This window comes from Betta splendens, chromosome 11 (assembly GCF_900634795.4).
Source record: "Betta splendens chromosome 11, fBetSpl5.4, whole genome shotgun sequence".
In the NCBI taxonomy this organism is placed as follows: domain Eukaryota; kingdom Metazoa; phylum Chordata; class Actinopteri; order Anabantiformes; family Osphronemidae; genus Betta; species Betta splendens.
Genome location: NC_040891.2, coordinates 14,021,884 through 14,043,215, shown reverse-complemented (window position 1 = coordinate 14,043,215; position 21,332 = coordinate 14,021,884). Strand labels below are relative to the sequence as shown.

At 45.3% G+C, this 21,332-nt stretch overlaps 2 protein-coding genes and 1 long non-coding RNA gene across 4 annotated transcripts; 2 read left to right on the top strand and 1 right to left on the bottom strand.

Annotated features, from left to right (window-relative positions):
- Positions 1–346: 346 nt before the first annotated feature.
- LOC114865622 (C-type lectin domain family 4 member E-like) lies at positions 347–3,483 on the top strand. 2 transcript variants are annotated; one of them, XM_055513028.1, is made up of 7 exons: positions 347–897; positions 979–1,052; positions 1,988–2,110; positions 2,210–2,287; positions 2,689–2,840; positions 2,917–3,041; positions 3,128–3,483. In XM_055513028.1, exons 2-7 carry the CDS (start codon positions 1,025–1,027, stop codon positions 3,300–3,302), a joined length of 681 nt encoding a protein of 226 aa, XP_055369003.1. In that variant the 5' UTR covers positions 347–897; positions 979–1,024; the 3' UTR covers positions 3,303–3,483. The 2 variants fall into 2 exon arrangements, with proteins under 2 accessions (XP_055369003.1, XP_055369004.1); XM_055513029.1 differs by lacking the exon at positions 347–897 and having other exon boundaries at positions 961–1,052.
- A 9,324-nt stretch (positions 3,484–12,807) lies between these two features.
- Positions 12,808–15,217, bottom strand: LOC129604879 (uncharacterized). The gene is made up of 2 exons (XR_008696184.1): positions 14,954–15,217; positions 12,808–14,288 (listed from the first exon to the last, which is right to left on the bottom strand). It is a non-coding gene; the product is annotated as an uncharacterized LOC129604879 (long non-coding RNA).
- Positions 14,009–16,777, top strand: LOC129604874 (CD209 antigen-like protein E). Its single transcript, XM_055513024.1, has 8 exons — positions 14,009–14,144; positions 14,226–14,299; positions 15,251–15,373; positions 15,473–15,592; positions 15,758–15,829; positions 15,994–16,145; positions 16,227–16,351; positions 16,438–16,777. The coding sequence occupies exons 2-8, from the start codon at positions 14,272–14,274 to the stop codon at positions 16,610–16,612; spliced, it is 795 nt and encodes a 264-aa protein (XP_055368999.1). The 5' UTR covers positions 14,009–14,144; positions 14,226–14,271; the 3' UTR covers positions 16,613–16,777.
- Positions 16,778–21,332: the final 4,555 nt, after the last annotated feature.

Here is a 21,332-nt window from a genome sequence, read left to right as displayed (position 1 = left end):
TGTTCAAGTACACTCCTGGTATTTGTACCTGGTCCAAGTACACTCCCAAGTATTTGTACTCAGTGGACTGTTGTTTTCTATATATCTACTATTTTTTTTAAATATCATAAAGGCACAAGCAAAGCAAAATCACATACTGTAACATGACATTTACACAGGAAAGTTTATTTAATTAAATTAAACACAAAAAAGTGTATTTTGCTCAAAGTATCACAATGCTATCAAACGAAAAAGGTTGAATAATAATGATTTTGAAACCATAATTTGAGCCAGCAAATAACTGGCTTGAATGAACATAGTATCACCAACGAACCAACAAGAACTGTACACAAAACTAGAACTTAAATAGTGAACAGGTGAACTCAATCAAATTAACTACAGGAAATGACTGACAACACAACAAAACAAGAGGACACTAAACAAAACCAAACCAGACTGCCCCCTGGTGGCACGGATGCAGATTTACTACAACATTACTGTAGATGAAGTAGAAATAGAATAGGATTTTTATCTCCAAGAATCTTTAAAACTAAACAAATTTACTTTACTTATTTTATTCTCTAATAATCATCTATACACGTCCTGTAAAACCTTTATCGGCCAAAGTGTGACAGCGTTTCTACATCATGTAGAAATTAAAATTGTACAGAGTTGTTGAATTTGAACATAAATAAAGAGACTTAATGATAAATATGTGACCTTGCTGTTAAATGTTTGTTACAGATGCACAGTTTAAACCTGTGTTTTAATATTAAAGCTTAAAAGCAGCTGTTTCCTGTGTGAGTCTGACAGGAAGACTTGTTCTATGAACTCACTCAAACTGATGGTGACTAAGTTCACTTCACTCACGAGTGTTGATGCTTCAGTGTTGAAACGCAGCAGCAGCAGAGACTGAAGGTGAGTCCAACAACACGTCACACTAACAGATGCTTGATGACTGACTGCTGTGACAACAAATACTATGATTTACACACAAAGCTTCCATCCATTAAAACTGGAGTCTGGATCCTGAAGACTGAGAGCGATGAGCCGAGTACAAACCTACAAAGAAGGTAAAGAAACGAATGAGGTGGAAAAATAAGAGGAACCGTTGGAGACAAAACCATCAGATTAAACTGAGATTAGCCTCAAAATCAAGTCATTGACTGAAGGTTTTCATGGAGGGAAAGTTAAAAGTTTCATGACCACACGACAGATAAAGGAGAGATGAGACAACGTCGTTCAATGACTTCATGATTTGTGAGGTTAATTATCTTTAGAGTAAAAACACTGCAAGATGATTTTATGCCTAAACTAAGAAGGTGTAAAACGATAAAGAGCCAAATGAAGCAGACGATAAATGCAGAAGTGACTTTGTCTAATAATGAAGTTGTGTCATCTGTGCATCTGAAACAGCAGCTATTACTTCCTCTTTCTTTGCTGGTCTGGAATTTTGAAATACGTGAAGTTCATTTTGTGATAGTTTAGGAAAACGAGGTTCTGACACAGAGAAGATGGAGGAGGAGGAAGAGCTGATGAGGAAAGTTTGTTCAAGTGAGACCCAGCAAAACACCAGAACTCAGTGAACAGTTAACACGGATGTAGATCAGGAAGCTGCGGTGTCTCAGATGAAGAAATTAGATGAGAGCAATTCCGAATAAACAAGAACTGAGAGAGTGTTGGTAAAAATGGTTTCACAAATCAATGTACCAATCACCAACAGAAACCACAAGTCCACAAACACCACAGGAGGTTCTGCATCCGTCAGTCAGACACAGACCACGAGGCCCAGAATCCAGAAACAGCTGGCAGAGAATCAAAGCAGAGGGTTGGTGGGTCGTCATGTAGGAGGAGACGTCAGAGCCTCAGTAGGAGGAGACGTCAGGTGAAATTAGTCTGAGGAGATGGAGGAAGAAAAGGCTCTGCAACATCAAACCTGACGAAGAACAAGAAACAGAGACGCTGAGGTTCATGTCATCGTGTCCACTCTCCTCCATGTGTTCAACAGGTGAAGCTGCTGCCTCCCAACAAGCAGAGTCTAACACGGGGTCAAAGGTCAGATCAGAGAGAGTGGCCCTGCTGCTTCTCAGTGCTCTGCTGGCAGCTGCTGCCGTTGTTATTTACCGTCTCTGTGAGTTTGTTCTTAGTCAAGTTGTTCACTTTAGTTTCTGACTTTTATTACACTTCATTCACTCATTGACCTTTAACCACTGTTTGATTTCTTAATCAGCTTTTGCACATTTTCAAACCAATAAAAATCTGCAAATGTTGAAGGATGAAAATGAAGCAATGAGGGAAAATCTGACAGGTAAAGTGACAAAATGTTGAGCTTTTAGTCTCACGCTGTTCAGAAAACAGTGATGATTCAGTCACTCATTCATTTAGTAGCAGCTCATGTTCTACAGTAACCAGAGTCAGAGGATTAAAGCTGATGAACGTCTGAACAAATCTGTCTTTTCCTGTCTCATCACAGAGAAACTGTCTGAATTAAGCTCCTGCACCTCAGAACAGCTGATCAGACCCAAACCTATTAAAGCAAAAACCAGTTATAGAAACTAAATGATGGAGGAGTCATGAGCCACAGTGATGTTAGTATTTAACTCATGTTACCGTAGTGGAGGCTGATTGAAAAACTAGGAAGGAGAAAACTTTGTTTCCAAAATGAATATTATCATTCACTCTTAACCTTTTGATTTACTGTGTTCCAAGCTGAATCGTGTCCAACGTGTGAACCAGGCTGGGATCAACATGGAGGAAGCTGTTATTATTTCTCCTCCAATAAACTGAACTGGAACCAGAGCAGAAGTGACTGTAAAGGTCGAGGAGCAGATCTGGTCCAGATAAACAGTAAAGAGGAGCAGGTAGAAACACTGCAGCAGCTTCATCACATCTGAACACTTTATCACACACTAAACTTCACCATCTCTTCCTGGTCAGAGGTTCCTGGACGACAAAGTGGGAGGAAAAATTACTTCTTATATCGACTCGTTCTGGATCGGACTGACAGATTCAAAGGAAAAAGGCAGATGGTTGTGGGTGGACGACTCACCTCTGAACACAAGGTTGGACTGATGGGTTTTAACGATACATTTTCAACATCAAGGTATAAATTTGTCTGAAGTTGTTTTTAATCTTCAACATTTCTCAGTTTGTCTTTTTGGTACAAAAATGAACCAAACAACTGGACTGGAGAAAATCCTGCTGGAGAGGACTGTGTTATGATGGGAGTACAAGGAGGAGCTACAGACCTGAAGTGTTGGTTTGACAGATCCTGTAAAGTACCTCTAAGAAGAATCTGTGAGAAAGCAGCTAAAACTGGATGACTCATGTGTGTTTGAATCCAGTCAGAGACCAGTCCTCGGGTTAAACAAACAAAATGTGAAGTTTGATCTTTAAATATTTTACATTTTTAACACATCTTCAGGCAGATCTCTGCTCTAAATCATTTTGAAATTGCAATGATTAAAAGTGCTTTTATCTTAATAAAACATCATCCTGAACCTGCATGTTTGGTTTGTCTCATTTACTATTTCTTATTTCTTCTTCTGCTTGTTTTTTATGGTAGATTGTGTCCTACAGTGCTTTCAAATTCAATATTATATTCAATTCCAACTTTGTTTTATTTACACCTAAGCACTTGATCATCCTTTTCCTTTGAATCCTATACTTTGGTCAATAGACTATTACCAGCTCTACTGTTTCTTCCGCTCAACATTCACTCTGTCTCATGCTTTTTAAGTATTGTTGGGGCAATGTGAGGGTGGTGGTATTGCCAAATGAATTAGCAACACCACCTGGTCTCAAAAAGGCTGAGTTTGATTAACCTCACAGGTTTGCACCATTTATGTTGGGGATATGCGAGGAGCACAAATTATAATAATTGGATTTATAGCTCCTGACTGGAGATACCAATTATGTTTATAATTTAGATTCACAAATTTTTATTAGCTTAAATATATATAACCATATGACAAAGGTCTATAGTTTGGTAAGTGAAACACTTAACTATTATTGATTTAAGGGTGAACTCTGTACCATAGCCGACTCAATTACACAGTGGTCAGATCGTGTGTTCAGGAAAAGAAACAACACAACAATAAAACAATTATTGATACCCTAAGAGTTCTACTCTGCTCAGACTTAAGAATGCCTCTGCCTTACTGCTTAATCCTGGCCAGAAAATCCGGCGAGTGAGGCGGTTACGCTGGCGGTTTCCTGCCGTGTGACTGGAAGTAGATGGGGGATCAGGCCCGTTCTCTGTGACGACATCCCCGTTAGTTCAGCTGCTGGCTGCGGTGGAGGCTCCAGGCGTGCAGAGGGAAGCTCCTGGTGGGGCAGGGAGAGGGTCGAAGAGAACAAGAGGAAAGGGACCGGGAAGAGGTCGGAGAGAACAAGGGACAAGTCTTCGGTCACAGCGACTTTTATAACCGTGTTTTTGGTCACGCCGTCCTATTGTTTGGTCCAATCAGGATGGCTGACAACCAAGTTTCTCCTCCTTTTGTCGCTTGTGTCAGCGGGAGTTGGATGTCAGCGGGGGAGCCAGGTATGGGTCCCCAGCCTGGCGCCTGGTTTTGGCGCTCAGATTTGAAATCTCTTTGTTCTTACTCACTACTATCAGGATGAGGACATTACATGCAGACCGCAGTGCCTCCTTTGAGCATGTGGGACCTTAATAGTAATTCTGTTAATAACAGATTATACAGATGAGGTCCCCCAACAGTATCTTCTTTGTGCTATTAAGACCTTTACGCCCAAACCTCATTCTGCTCATCAGATCATCCCTCCTCCTATTCCCACTGCATCCTATTAGTGTTCCCACTTTCCTTTGTATGTTGTATGTAGTATGTTCTTCCTTCCTTCCACTCTCTTTATCCCAATATTCCTGCTCTTTATTTAACTATACTCTTTATTACTCCTTTACTATACTTTCCCTAATGTGGTCTTCTCTTGACATTGTCTCAACACTACCTTTGTTGGATGACTTTCCACGTGTCCTTTTAAACTGGCCCAGTAATTAATTGCCATCTCCTTTCTCCTAATGGCATTTCATTCATTTCCACCTGTAATGCTGATACTGCTGTGGTCTTAACCGCTCAACAGCATAACCTTAGAGCCTGATATTGAATTCTACCCAGTTCCAATTCTATCCAGTAAAGTTATACTACCTGACCCATATATAATACTTCCATAATCCAGCACTGATCCAATCAATCCATTATACATTATCCTCATAATATTCCTGTCGGCCCCCACCTACGTCCTCTCAGATATCTCATTATATTTAACACCTTTGTACTTTTTCCTACAATTTCCTTTACAGCTCCACCCATGTCAGGTTCTGATTCATCCATATCCCTAGATACTTAAAAACTTTTACCTGTTCCAATGTCTCCCCATATGTCTTGAGATTGACCTGATTACTTCTTCTTTTCCCTACAGAAAATCTGAAACCCCATTTCAATGCCCATTTCTCCTCCTCATTTATTGCCTCTTGCAGCTGTCACGGAACGGCAGGGAGAGGACTCAAATGCACAGCGCCAGGACACGATGAGGATGATGAAAAAAAGAGGATTTATTCCAGAATCGAAGTCACAAAAACAGTCCGGGTCATACACAGGGTAATATCAAAAGGCTCAGATCTCAAGGTTAGATTCGGCAGGCTTAGACAGATCCACAAACAGGCAGGGTTCGGTAACAGAGTCAAGACTTACAGCACCGGTCAGGATCAGGCGATAACGATGGTCAAAGATACAGAACGGGGTCAACAACAGAATAAGCCGAGCTAGAGAAATGCTGGAACGTGAGGTCAAAGAATCAACGATCTGGCGGAGAACTAATGTGACAGGTGGTGGTTAAATACACGGAGTAGATCACTGATACAAAACAGGTGAGTGTAATGAGGACCGGGAGTGAAGCGGGAACTGCTGTGGTGTGATGAGAAACGGAAGTGCTTACAAAATAAAACCGGAAACTGGGATCAAAACAGAAGAGTCCTTTCAAAATAAAACCAAGAACGAAAACCTGACAGTACCCCTCCCTCTAGGGCGTCTTCCACGGCGCCCACGGAAGCCCCCCCCCCGAACCAGGGCGGGCGGAGGGTGGACACAGGAGGAGGGACCGAATCCCTCCCCTTCCAGGCAGACAAGCAGGGTGGGTGGAGGGAGGACCGGAGGAGGGTCAAAACAAGAGTCCACAGAACCGAAACCGAAAGTCCATGACCGGGAGAACAGAGTCCAGGGGTCTCTAACGAGGGTGGAAGCAGGAGAGTCCCAGGATCGTGGTGGGCGACGGCGGCAGAGGCTCCGCCATCAATGTGGCAGGAGGGGACTCATCCCAGGCGAACGGCCGTGGCGGTGGCGGGGTCGAGGCGGACGGCGCCGCAGGAGGCAGCGCCATCCAGGCAGCAGGAGAAGCCAAGGGCGAGGCCACCAGTCCGGCAGCCGAGACCAGGACGAGGCAGGAACCAGCGGCGTCCTCCTTGGACCACCGCGACGAGAAACAGGGACCAGCGGCGTCCTCCTTGGACCAGATGCAGGTGCGGCCGGAGCCGAGCCGCCAGGAACCGATGCAGGTGCGGCCGGAGCCGAGCCGCCAGGAACAGATGCAGGTGCGGCCGGAGCTGCGACGGGAACGACACCCTCCTGGAGGTCCGCCGGGACTGCGACGGGCGCGACCCCCTCCTGGAGGTCCGCCGGGACTGCGACGGGCGCGACCCCCTCCTGGAGGTGCGCAGGGACTGCAGCTGGCGCGACCTCCTCCTGGAGGTGCGCAGGGACTGCAGCTGGCGCGACCTCCTCCTGGAGGTGCGCAGGGACTGCAGCCGGCGCGACCTCCTCCTGGAGGTGCGCAGGGACTGCAGCCGGCGCGACCTCCTCCTGGAGGTGCGCAGGGACTGCAGCCGGCGCGACCTCCTCCTGGAGGTGCGCAGGGACTGCAGCCGGCGCGACCTCCTCCTGGAGGTCCGCCGGGACTGCCACCCCGAGACTGACAGGAACAGCAGCAACATGGCCGACAGGAACTGGAACGGCCTCAACTTGGCCAACAGGAACCGGGACGACCGCTACGGGGTCGACAGAGACAGGAACGGCATCTACTTTGCCGACAGGGACAGGAACGACATCTACTTGGCCGACAGGGACAGGAACGGCATCTACTTGGCCGACAGGGACAGGAACGGCATCTACTTGGCCGACAGGGACAGGAACGGCATCTACTTGGCCGACAGGGACAGGAACGGCATCTACTTGGCCGACAAGAACAGGGACTGGAACGGCGTCCTTACTAGAGCCGGCGACGCTGCTCTCAGGCTCCTCACAGGAGCCGGCGACGCTGCTCTCAGGCTCCTCACAGGAGCCGGCGACGCTGCTCTCAGGCTCCTCACAGGAGCCGGCGACGCTGCTTTCAGGCTCCTCACAGGAGCCGGCGACGCTGCTCTCAGGCTCCTCACAGGAGCCGGCGGCGCTGCTCTCAGGCTCCTCACAGGAGCCGGCGGCGCTGCTCTCAGACTCCTCACAGGAGCCGGCGGCGCTGCTCTCAGGCTCCTCACAGGAGCCGGCGGCGCTGCTCTCAGGCTCCTCACAGGAGCCGGCGGCGCTGCTCTCAGGCTCCTCACAGGAGCCGGCGGCGCTGCTCTCAGGCTCCTCACAGGAGCCGGCAGGGACTGAAACGGCATCTCCTCTGGAGCTGGCATGGCTACTTGCCGCTGCCGAGCTCGACGGAGCAGACGTCGGGCCTGATCGGGTGTGCATAGCACTTGTTCTACAGGCGATGACCTCTGGCTGGGACAAGACCTGCGCGTGACTGGGCTGAGCTGGGACAGGAGCGTGACTGGGCTGAGCTGGGACAGGACTGGGCTGAGCTGGGACAGGACTGGGCTGAGCTAGGCCTCGACGGGACGGGAACCTGGACTGGGCTCGACCGGACTGGAGACTGAACTGGGCTCGACCGGACTGGAGACTGAACTGGGCTCGACCGGACTGGAGACTGAACTGGGCTCGACTGGACTGGAACCTGGGCTGGGCTCGACTAGACTGGAGGCTGAACTAGGACTGGGGACTGAGCAGCGCGCGGCTGGACTGGAGACTGAACGTGGCTTGACTGACCTGATTGAGACGTGGGATCAGGCGTGACTGCTGGTTGCAGACCTGGGAGTTGCAGAGCCGCATGCAGGGCAGGTTCCCTCCGAATGAGGGCAGCTGCCTCCTCAAACAGTTGGTCCCTTGTTCTGTTGTCTGCTGCTGAATCAGCCGTGTCCATCAGATGAGCGAAGAGGAACGCAACCGGGGGGGAACAGCGGCGGTGGATTCGTTGAGTGACGCTATCAGGGATGCCTGCAATTGACACTACACAGTCAGTCGGAGAATCAAGGGGCTCCTCTGCCGGGGAAGAGGGCTGCTCGGTCCCCATGACCGGGGTCTCGGGACCCGGGGTTCTGGAACCGCGCCGTCGCCGACGTCGTCCGGAGCGGCTGCGACTGTCCGTCGTTTGAGCTGCTGGGAGCGGCGGGGGCCGGATCTCTGTACCAGGGTCCGCGTGGCGAACTCAGTCGGCGGCGTCTGGGGCTTGGGCTGGAGCCGCCGGCGCGGCGACGGAAACGGAAACCGCCTGAGCGGCGACCGGAACGGGGACCGCCGGAGCAGCGACAGGAACGGGGACCGCCGGAGCGGTAACGGAGGCGCGGCCAGGCGAAACGCGCAGAGCGCGTGTCAAGTCCCTCCGCGTTAGTCGGAGTCCATCAAAGTACGCTTGCACTCCGGGGTACTCACGCCACCAGTATTCGTCCTCCAGTATCTCGATGGCCAGTTCTACCACGGAGAGCCGAACCTGGGGGCTGGGCGCTTCTGCATATTTCCTGGCTAAGCCCTGGAGATCGCCACGGATGTCCTCCGGTAAACTTAGGCAAACGAAATCCATTGCTCCGGTGAGCGACTTGTACACGGAGCCAAACAGAGAGGGAAAAAAGAAGAGACAGCGGCGACTGACCGGGGTAAAGGCTGGGCGCTGGCTGGGTCCAAGTCTGGCCAGATCGTTCTGTCACGGAACGGCAGGGAGAGGACTCAAATGCACAGCGCCAGGACACGATGAGGATAATGAAAAAAAGAGGATTTATTCCAGAATCGAAGTCACAAAAACAGTCCGGGTCATACACAGGGTAATATCAAAAGGCTCAGATCTCAAGGTTAGATTCAGCAGGCTTAGACAGATCCACAAACAGGCAGGGTTCGATAACAGAGTCAAGACTTACAGCACCGGTCAGAATCAGGAGATAACGATGGTCAAAGATACAGAACGGGGTCAACAACAGAATAAGCCGAGCTAGAGAAATGCTGGAACGTGAGGTCAAAGAATCAACGATCTGGCGGAGAACTAATGTGACAGGTGGTGGTTAAATACACGGAGTAGATCACTGATACAAAACAGGTGAGTGTAATGAGGACCGGGAGTGAAGCGGGAACTGCTGTGGTGTGATGAGAAACGGAAGTGCTTACAAAATAAAACCGGAAACTGGGATCAAAACAGAAGAGTCCTTTCAAAATAAAACCAAGAACGAAAACCTGACAGCAGCTTCCTGTTCATGTACTCCTCATTCTCCCTCTCCTCCGCGTCACCCCATCATCTGCAAATAACACCACCCACACTGATTTGTCTACTTTCTCACCTATATTATTTTCCATGATTGAATAGAGTCCTGGGCTGATGATACTCCCGTGTGGTGTCCCATTATTTACTGAACATCCCTCACTCATTTCCCTCCCTACCTTTACCAATATTTTCCGATTTGTTATAAGGTCCTTGATCCACCTGTGCACCCTGCCTCGTAATCCACACTGATATACTTTAATCATCAGCCCCTCCCTCCACAGTCTATCATATGCTTTCTCTATGTCAACAAATACTGCTACTACCGATTCTTCATTGCTTTGTGCTCTCCTTGTTTCATGTTCTAGGCAAACTCCTGAATCTAAAGTACTTCCACCTGTTCTAAACCCACTATGATCATTTTTATTTGTTCCCTTACTTTCTGAATTATTCGCTCATTGACAGCAGCAGCCTCTACAGCTAGGCCTGTTTCGAAGGGGCGTGTCTCTGTTTTAATTGACAGCTCTGTCTACCAATGGGTGGGTTCAGGCGTTTACATGGTGGTTAGCAAATGTACAAAATGTTTAATTTGGTTTAAAATGTCAAATTAAAGTAAAGCTCTGTCACAAACGGTGTGTGAACGAGGATGGCGGACCCACAAGCACAGCTTCAGGAGACTCGTGGATGCAGATAAAACAGTTTTAATGTTTTCTCAGGTCAAATACAGGCGAGGGTCAAGAACCAAAGAGGCAGATTAGCGAAGGTACAAAAACGGCAGGCAGGAGATCACACAACTATATGTTCAGGCTACGGTACCGACAGGGAGAATCCAGGAGACGAAACGATCAATCAGGCACAACGGTAACAGTTAGGAGAACGAACAGAATGCTGGAATGGGACAAAGTCAACGATCTGGCAGGGAACAACGGTAAGTGCTGGTGATTATATTCTGAACTAATGACTGTACAGAAAACAGCTGGCGGATCACGTGACTGGTAACATAAAGCGGGGAACGGCATGGCTGAACAGAAACCGGAAATAACTTCAAAATAAAACAGGAAATGTAACACAAAACCCAGACTATTTCAAACTCCAATGTCCCACGTTTCCTAAACTCAGCATCTAACATACAATTACTGTCAGAACGTCAAAGGCGGCGGACCCACATGCACGGCACAGACGACCGAGATATGATAAATGAGAGTTTATTCCAGATTACAGGGTCCAGGTCAGGCAGGGTCATACACGGGAAGTCAATACGTGAAATGAAATTACTTTGTTTAGGACATGAAGCTCCCTGTTTTAGCAACAAATCATTTCAGTCACTGTGAAAAAGTGAAGTGAAGGGAAAACGAGGTGGAGAAAGATGAGCTGATCGTTGCGTCTGACAGGAAGGACTGCACATCAGTCTGCTGCATCACCAGTTCTCCTTTAGATCCTCCGCTGATCACAGCAAGAAAATGCCTGAAGCCGATGTCGTTTACTCTGATGTCAGGTTCACAGCATTGGAGGGAAACAGAGGTGAGACTAAACCTGTCACTGACTGTAGGCAGACAAATAATGGCAATGGTTCTCCTATTTGTAAATGTGTGAGATTATGTGTGTTGTTGTTTCAACTTATTTCACATGTTTGAAAGAATAAATAATAATAATAATAAAACAGATCCAAAGTCTTAATCTTAACATGTGTTTCCTCAGCTCATAGACTTTGAACTTGACGAGTGCTCAGTAAACAACTGAGGAACTTCAGCATCAGTCTGTTGTGTGTTGCAGATGAAACCACCTGCTCTGAAGTGAAGCTCTCAGAAGCTGAGGCGGTGGAGCTGGCAGGTGGATGCATTCAGTGTTTGATTCTGCAACGCTCACATTGTGGAATATTTGTCTATTCAGTTGTTGTTCTACAACTATAACCTTCAGACACCACTTAGTTTGAGACGCGATGCACATGTGTGACTGGAAATATGTGTGGTCGCAAGGTGTTAAATATAGAGAATGTGCCACATGTGGTCAGACCTGTGACTTAAACACGCTGCAGTCACGTCTAAATGAGATGAGTTCAGTTTATTTGACTAAAGCAACAAACATTTTTATGTTTCAAACAAATGATTTAAGCTGATGAACGTCTGAACAAATCTGTCTTTTCCTGTCTCATCACAGAGAAACTGTCTGAATTAAGCTCCTGCACCTCAGAACAGCTGATCAGACCCAAACCTACTGAAGCCAAAACCAGTTATAGAAACTAAATGATGGAGGAGTCATGAGTCACAGTGATGTTAGTGTTTAACTGTTACAGTAGTGGAGGCTGGTTGAAAAACTAGGAAGGAGAAAACTTTCGGTTTCCAAGATAAATATTAACAATTACTAACCTGAAACATTTCTTTTCATGTGTTAAAAGCGTGTGAACCAGACTGGGATCAACATGGAGGAAGCTGTTATTATTTTTCCTCCTATAAACTGACCTACTGAAGCCAAAACCAGTGAGTTATAGAAACTAAATGATGGAGGAGTCATGAGTCACAGTGATGCTAGTGTTTAACTCATGTTAAAAACGTGGAGGCTGGTTGAAAAACTAGGAAGGAGAAAACTTTCGGTTTCCAAAATAAATACTAACAATTACTAACCTGAAACATTTCTTTTCATGTGTTCAAAGCTGGACTATGTCCAACGTGTGAACCAGGCTGGGATCAACATGGAGGAAGCTGTTATTATTTCTCCTCCTATAAACTGACCTGGGACCAGAGCAGAAGTGACTGTAAAGGTCAAGGAGCAGATCTGGTCCAGATAAACAGTGAAGAGGAGCAGGTAGAAACACTGCAGCAGCTTCATCTCATCTGAACACTTTATCACACACTAAACTTCACCATCTCTTCCTGGTCAGAGGTTCCTGGACGACAAAGTGGGAGGAAAAATGAATGGTTTTGACGACTTGTTCTGGATCGGACTGACAGACTCAGAGGAAGAAGGCAGATGGTTGTGGGTGGACGACTCACCTCTGAACACAAGGTTGGACTGATGGGTTTTAACAGTTCGTTTATATTATTATTTTATATATTATTTTATTATTATTATTATACCTTGATGTTGAGATCATAGATTTCTTTGAAGCTATTTTAAATTTTTTCTCAGTTTGTCTTTTTGGTACAAATGTGAACCAGACAACTGGACTGGAGATAATGCTGCTGGAGAGCACTGTGTGAGAATGGGAGTAAAAGGAGGAACTACAGACCTGAAGTGTTGGTTTGACAGATCCTGTGATTCACATGAAAGAAGCATCTGTGAGAAAGCAGCTGAAACTGAACGACTCATCTGTGTCTGAATCCAGTTTAAACCCAATTTAAAATGTGCGCACACATGTTTTAATGACTTAATACTTTAATAACAAACCAATGTGAGTTTGATCACGTTTGAACTAAATGTATAAATATTGATGTATTTATTTTATAAACGTGCTGTTCTCTTCTCAGTTATCACTATTTGTCACCTGGAGGCTTCAAGTTTGTGTTTAGTAACTGAACTATAACACTTACTTTGAAATGTACTTTGTTTTGAATAAAATGAATTGAAGTAGGATGTATGATGTGTTCAAGGCTCGGTTTACTTTACATATGAATAACAAATAGAGATACTTTTTATGTTTTATATTTAATAAAAATAAGGATCCCATCCCTCATATTGTGGTTGAGGAGGAAAACAAACATCATCTTAGAAAAAGTAACATTTCTGGAGTCAAACTGTTTCACACAAAAATATTGTACACACAAAAACTGATGCCTGCTGAAAAAAACATTGGGGTTTGGTGGATCGACTTATTAGTGAGTGAGTGTACTGATCTGCTGGCGTTCACAGCAGAACACAGGGATCTGCTGTGAAGTGATCCAGACTTTAGGGTTTCAACTCCTGCTTCGTGCTCATCACTCACCCGATGTCTGGTCCAAAGCTCTTCTCTGTCGACCCTGCACCTCTGGGACGCTGAGCGTCCGTACCAGCATGGCCTCCATGACTCTCCCATCCAGGGGGGCGGAGGAGAACCACTAAAACAGGTGAACTCAATTAAATTAACTACAGGAAATGACTGACACCACAACAAAACAAGAGGACACTAAACAAAACCAAACCAGACTGCCCCCTGGTGGCACGGATGCAGATTTACTACAACGTTACTGTAGATGAAGTAGAAATAGAACAGGATTTTTATCTCCAAACATCTTTAAAATTAAACAAATTTACTTAGTGACTCAATGATCTGCTTTTAATCTACAACTTTTTTTTATTCTACTAATAATCATCTATACACGTCCTGTAAAACCTTCATCAGCCAAAGTGTGGAAGCGTTTCCACATCTGTACATTTAAAACTGTTGAGTTTGAACATAAATTAAAAGACTTTATGATAAATATTTGTGACCTTGCTGTTAAATGTTTGTTACAAATGCACAGTTTAAACCTGTGTAAAAGCAGCTGTTTCCTGTGTGAGTCTGACAGGAAGGCTTGTTCTATGAACTCACTCAAACTGATGGTGACTCAGTTCACTTCACTTACGAGTGTTGATGCTTCAGTGTTGAAACGCAGCAGCAGCAGAGACTGAAGGTGAGTCCAACAACACGTCACACTAACAGATGCTTGATGACTGACTGCTGTGACAACAAATACTATGATTTACACACAAAGCTTCCATCCATTAAAACTGGAGTCTGGATCCTGAAGACTGAGAGCGATGAGCCGAGCACAAAGCTACAAAGAAGGTAAAGAAACGGATGAGGTGGAAAAATAAGAGCAACCGTTAGAGACAAAACCATCAGATTAAACTGAGATTAGCCTCAAAATCAAGTCATTGACTGAAGGCTTTTATGGAGAGAAAGTTAAAAGGTTCATGACCACACGACGGATAAAAGAAAGAGAAAGAGAAGATAAGACGACATTCAATGACTTAAAAAAAAAAAATCTGAGGTTAATTATCTTTGGAGTAAAACACTACAAGATGAATTTATGCCTAAACTAAGAAGGTGTAAAACAATCAGCAGCCAAATAAACATGTAGTTGACGATCAATACAGAAGTAACTGTGTCTAATAATGAATTTGTATTTTCTGTGCATCTCAAACAGACCTTCCTTTTTGTTTGCTGGTTTGTAAATTTAAATGTGTGAAGTTCATTTTGTAATAGTTTTGACAAACAAGGTTCTGACATTGAGAGAAGAATGAGGAGGAGGAAGAGCTGATGAGGAAGGTTTGTTTGACACGTTGGCTAGAAGTTTTAGTAAAACCAAGAACTCAGTGAACAGTTAACAAGGATGTAGATCAGGAAGTGATCTCAGTCACAAGATGTAGAAATTAAACATGAGCACTTGCTAATAAACTGAGAGCATGTTGGTAATATTGGTTTCACAAATCAATGTACCAGTCACCAATAGAAACCACAGGTCCACAAACACCACAGGAGGTTCTGCATCCGTCAGTCAGACACAGACCACGAGGCCCAGAATCCAGAAACAGCTGGCAGAGAATCAAAGCAGAGGGTTGGTGGGTCGTCATGTAGGGAGACGTCAGAGGCCTCAGTAGGAGGAGACACCAGGTGAAATTAGTCTGAGGAGATGGAGGAAGAAAAGGCTCTGCAACATCAAACCTGACGAAGAACAAGAAACAGAGACGCTGAGGTTCATGTCATCGTGTCCATTCTCCTCCATGTGTTCAACAGGTGAAGCTGCTGCCTCCCAACAAGCAGAGTCCAACACGGGGTCAAAGGTCAGATCAGAGAGAGTGGCCCTGCTGCTTCTCAGTGCTCTGCTGGCAGCTGCTGCCGTTGTTATTTACCGTCTCTGTGAGTTTGTTCTTAGTCAAGTTGTTCACTTTAGTTTCTGACTTTTATTACACTTCATTCACTCATTGACCTTTAACCACTGTTTGATTTCTTAATCAGCTTTTGCACATTTTCAAACCAATAAAAATCTGCAAATGTTGAAGGATGAAAATGAAGCAATGAGGAAAAATCTGACAATGTTGAAGGATGAAAATGAAGCAATGAGGAAAAATCTGACAGGTAAAGTGACAAAATGTTGAGTTTTTAGTCTCACACTGTTCAGAAAACAGTGATGATTCAGTCACTCATTCATTTAGTAGCAGCTCATGTTCTACAGTAACCAGAGTCAGAGGATTAAAGCTGATGAACGTCTGAACAAATCTGTCTTTTCCTGTCTCATCACAGAGAAACTGTCTGAATTAAGCTCCTGCACCTCAGAACAGCTGATCAGACCCAAACCTGCTGAAGCCAAAACCAGTGAGTTATAGAAACTAAATGATGGAGGAGTCATGAGTCACAGTGATGTTAGTGTTTAACTGTTACAGTAGTGGAGGCTGATTGAAAAACTAGGAAGGAGAAAACTTTGGAAGATAAATACTAACAATTACTAACCTGAAACATTTCATTTACTGTGTTCCAAGCTGAATCGTGTCCAACGTGTGAACTAGACTGGGATCTAAATGGAGGAAAATGTTATTATTTCTCCACCAATTATTTGACCTGGGACCAGAGCAGAAGTGTCTGTAAAGGTCAAGGAGCAGATCTGGTCCAGATAAACAGTGAAGAGGAGCAGGTAGAAACACTGCAGCAGCTTCATCTCATCACATCTGAACACTTTATCACACACTAAACTTCACCATCTCTTCCTGGTCAGAGGTTCCTGGACAACAAAGTGGGAAGAAAAATGACTTATTTTCTCGACTGGTTCTGGATCGGACTGACAGACTCAAAGGAAGCAGGCAGATGGTTGTGGGTGGACGACTCACCTCTGAACACAAGGTTGGACTGAAGGGTTTTTATTGGTCATTTTTAACATGAATGTATAAATTTATATGAAGTTTTTTTTAATCTTCAACATTTCTCAGTTTGTCTTTTTGGTACAAAAATGAACCAAACAACTTGACTGGAGAAAATCCTGCTGGAGAGCACTGTGCTAGTATGGGAGCACAAGGAGGAGCTACAGACCTGAAGTCTTGGTTTGACAGATCCTGTAATGTAGCTCAAAGAAGAATCTGTGAGAAAGCAGCTAAAACTGGATGACTCACGTGTGTTTGAATCCAATCAAAGTCCTCAGGTCAAAACAAACAAAGTGTGAAGTTTGATGTTTAAATATTTTACATTTTTAACACGTCTTCAGGCAGATCTCTGCTCTAAATTGAAATGATTAAAAGTGCTTTTGTTTTATTAAAACATCATCATCCCGAACCTGCGTGTATGGATCTCATTTACTGTATCTACACATCTTCTCTCTTTCCAAACCTCACAGGAGGTTTCTGCTAGTTCATTTCCCTCTATTCCTATACGTGCTGGTATCCATACACACTGCACTACCACCCCTGTCCTCCTTATTCAATGCACTGTGTTTAAGACTTCCACCACCACTTCTTGTCTAGCTTCTGATTCCATTTGTTTAATACTTATCAATGACCTACTTGAGTCTGAACCTATTACCATACGCTCTATACTTTACATCAATGTATTTTTCCACCTCATCTCCTTCTCTTCCAGCAGACTCGGATCCACCTCTATATTTTTTCTATGTTCCAGGCTCACCTCCTGTGGTAGAAATTTCCCATAAACAAGTAGATGAGAGAGTTGTTTTTTGTGTGATTTTTTATAAAAATAATGGGGAAAGCAAATCGAAAACATGGATGTGTGAAGTAACGAGTCCACAATCTTCAGGTTGTTTCTGCCTTTTAACCCCTTTCTCTGGCCCCAGTGAAACGTCTCTCTGCACCAATCGAATGGTTTGTGCCACCTTATCTCACTGTGAGTGAGAATGTTTACATCATCTGCACCATCGTGTCTTGTTATCAAAAAGGAAGGAACACCAAGCTTCGAAGACGAGATGCATTTGATTTTACGACGTTGGGTCTGGTGAGGAATCAGATAGAAGAGAGCCAGAGACCAGGGTGTAAAAGACACCCACAGATCATAAACTACTAGTCAGTCAAATGGAACATCAGACGTAACTTGATGAACAACAGGGCACAAGAGATAAGTATTTTGCGTGAGAATGTTCATCAGCACATGATGACTGTGTTGGATAAGAAAAAGCACAATTTCTGCCGTTACATTCCCCGCTTTTGATTACACATTAATTAAACACAAAGAATAGAAATTGTCAAACATACTGTAGCATTTTGTAATAATAACGGCCCCTGCAAATGAAACGAGTGTATCAACTCATCAAGATTCAAAATGCACCTTCACATAAAATATGAGTGACTTAGAGATAAAGGTTCGACTATAATAAAGACAATTAATGTATGTTAGTCATAAGTTTCGTGTAGGGTTCTGTTGCATGTAATTTTGAGCTGGTTTTCATGCTTTCGGATCTTTTTACATTTGGGTCACAGTGAATGGAGAATCAGGGATTGAGCAGAATGATGGTACGTACTGATGCTTGTGTTGTCTTTTAAACTCTATCTGTAGATGAAGGATAAACACTAAATCGTAGCAGTGAATATGATATTTAATGATATTAAAACAGTGTCGGTGTGAAATTTTCTCCTTTAAAAGTAGTGTGTAAAGTTAGATAGAACATCATGTATGTCAACCATATGATTAAGTTAATAATCACAGTAACATAAAATGAAGTCTAACAACAATGTCACAATTGATGTCTTGTAACGATCAGTTTCATCCTGTTGAACAGTAGCGTTAGATTGTTTCCAACCTGTGTGTTGATGTATTCCCAGTTCGTTGGAGTTCTTCAGGTTGTGATCAGCTGATCACAGAGACACTTGGGATTCGTTATCACCGCCAGGTTTCCTCCCAATGTCATCTGAGTCACTGTCACTCCCGTGATGTGAAGAGTCTACACGTCGTCCAGCGTCTGCAGCTCAAGGCTGCTCGTGTGTGTGTTTTCTCAGGTTTGTGTGTGTAGATGTATGGTCACACCTTTAGCTGAACGGTCAACGCTGCCTCGCCTCAGTGCGTGTGTGAGCACAGCGAGGGTCGTCCTTCTCACTTCTTTCCATTAGTGGTGGTTTGTGGGATGTAGATGGAGGGTCGTCTGTCGGATCCGGGACCTTCCTGCAGTGGATGGAGCAGATCCACGGCGCTCTCTCTGCAACCTTCACGGCCATGTGGGTCGTCAGAAGGACCTGGAAGGGCTCTTTCTGGGGCCAGTGGGTGAGGCCAGTTGTAGCCTCACCCACTGGCCCTGGTGGAGAGATCACCACACAGCTTTAACTGCACAATAGACATTTAGGGTGGAGGGGCACTGTCGGGGTCACACCGTCAGCCAGTGGTCGTGCTCCTGGAGGCGTCCCCCACTTTCAGTGCACTCTAGTTCCACACACTCACGTCCAAGCTGGGTTGCAGGGTTCTGGGGTGCCTTTTCTGCTGCCCTCTGCTTCTCCCGGGATGGGGGGGTGGGCGGGGCTCGGGAGGAGCTGCGGTTGATCTCATTCGCTTGAATGAGGTGTGTGTGTGTGTGTGTGTGTGTGTGTGTGTGTGTGTGTGTGTGTGTGTGTGTGTGTGTGTGTGTGTGTGGTGCGGTTGGAGTGTGGGGGGGTCCGGTTTTACGTGGATCGCCTGCCTGGCTGGTTTCTTTTCTGCTGACACCACCAATTGCTGGCCTTGTGCTGCAGGCCGGTGTGGTGCCAGGGGATGAGGTTGGGCCGATGGGGTCGGCCCCGCTCCGCTTGTGTGGGGGTGGTGGACTGGGGGTGGTGGACTGGGGGTGGGACCCACTCTGGGCGCGGGGGCATCGTCTGACGGGCTCCCTACGCACCGTGGGTCCTCGGGCTCCACTCTTTCAGGCCGACCCTCCAATCGGGAGGAGTGTTTGCCCCTGGTTCTCATGGGGTGGACCGCGTTGACCCCCGGTGGCACACTCTGACCTCGGTGCTGGCTCTGTGGCTGCTGCAGCTCTGTGGGGGGCTCTGTGTGGGCGGCTTGGGTCGCAACACCTGGCTTCCACAAGTGGCATTGTTCATGCAGCAACGTCTGCCTCACCCTTTGGGTGAATAATGTTAAGCTACAGCTTTACTAACCTTGTAGTGGGACACTCAACACCTAAGTTGATAAACAGGCTTTAAACCCAACTGTAAGTATTACTGATACTTCACCACCAATATCAATAATGTGTAATGGAAATTGTGGTGTTGTATGTCATGACTAATATTAAGTAGTATGGGATATGTATAACAATACATATGTATATGTATATGTATATGTATATGTATATATATATGCATATGTATATGTATATGTATATGTATATGTATATGTATATGTATATGTATATGTATATGTATATGTATATGTATATGTATATGTATATGTATATGTATATGTATATGTATATGTTTGGAGTTCCAGTGTTTCCTCCTGAACTCCTTAACGATCTCTCAGTCTCCTGGTTGGATGGTGTGTAATGGTCCTGTCGCCTGCTTTCACCTGTTGGGAAATCTGAATTATGGGGAAAAGGTGTTTGGGCGGCACAGCTGCCATCAGGCTCAAACCAGACTCCATGACTACAGGTGGAACCATTCGTCTGCCAGAGTCTGCGTTCCTGTGAGGTAGGAAATGTTTAAAGCACAGGAAGATGAGGAAAGTGATGATACTGTACGGAGAGAGGAAACGAGGATGAGGAGAGGAAACGAGGATGAGGAGAGGAAACGAGGATAAGGAGAGGAAACGAGGATGAGGAGAGGGAGGGGCTGTCGGGCAGCGACCTTCGCAGCAGCGTCTGCAACTGCATGTCGGCAGAAACTAAGTCATCAGTGATGATGTGAGTCGGACATTTACAAACAGCATTAGCTGTAGGCAGCAGAACAGCGTCCAGCAAAGCAGCAACCTAATCATAATGTTAGATAGGTTTACTATCAGACTTCAAAACTTCCTATGCTTCACAGAGCATCAAAGTGTGACAAGCATGTGTGGAGTCTGTGTAGATGGTAACACACTCTCCTTCTGCTAGTTTACTAGCTTCAGTCAATGTGATCAACTCTGCAGCCTGAGCAGAGTAGTGTCTTAGCAAAGAGCCAGACTTCAAGACGGCCTCTTGTAGTAACGTTCAGCATGTTGAGCAAAGTGGTGTTGTATCTAAGCCGTCGGGCTGTAGAAAGATGGGATTTCTGTTCCTAAAGGATCAAAGACAGTGTGAGGAACCAACAAGGTGACGTCAGAGCAGCCAACAACGTCACATGACGCCAGCACAGCTCTCTCTGCTGCAGCCACTGCTCGTAGACACCGTGGACGTTCACCAACAGCTGGTGAAGCAGGAAAATAGGCTACAGAACAAAAGAACAGAAGTCGTACAACCTGATTTCTCATCCACTGCTTGAGTGAAAGGTCGCGTAGGGTCAGATCAGGAAGACCCAAAGTAGGAGCTTGAAGAGCAAGCATGATGTCGGTGAACGTTGTTCAGCCTCAGACGTCCACGTGAGACAAGAAGTGGACGCAAAAAGCATGTTAAGTGTGTAAATACGTCACATGGGGTCAGAAGTGGTTCACGTCTGGTACGTACAGTAATTATTATTACTTCTCTCTTATAGTTGTCTCCCCTTTTAATAGTCAATAATAGTCTGTTTCAGTCTGATTTGTTCTTTCTTCTATAGCCTGGTTTTGTTTTCCTATAGTCTGTCCAGACAAACCTATATTGTGCACAAATCCTTTTAGAAACATGGAGAATTTTATTACTGAATTTGTAGCTAATGTTTATGTTGAATGTTTGTTTAAACCCATCAGACTGCAAAGTCATGCAGCAGTTGTCATTTAGCTGTTTGTCATCATTTTAAATCACTCT

Bases quoted from the DNA above. Each gene is read 5' to 3' on its own strand.
- LOC129604874 (XM_055513024.1), top strand. From the start codon at position 14,272: ATGAGCCGAGCACAAAGCTACAAAGAAG. The intron at 15,593-15,757 runs GTAAAGTGACAA...GTCTCATCACAG, and splicing joins AATGAGGAAAAATCTGACAG to AGAAACTGTCTGAATTAAGC. The intron at 16,146-16,226 runs GTAGAAACACTG...CTTCCTGGTCAG, and splicing joins TAAACAGTGAAGAGGAGCAG to AGGTTCCTGGACAACAAAGT.
- LOC114865622 (XM_055513028.1), top strand. From the start codon at position 1,025: ATGAGCCGAGTACAAACCTACAAAGAAG. The intron at 2,288-2,688 runs GTAAAGTGACAA...CTGTGTTCCAAG, and splicing joins AATGAGGGAAAATCTGACAG to CTGAATCGTGTCCAACGTGT. The intron at 2,841-2,916 runs GTAGAAACACTG...CTTCCTGGTCAG, and splicing joins TAAACAGTAAAGAGGAGCAG to AGGTTCCTGGACGACAAAGT.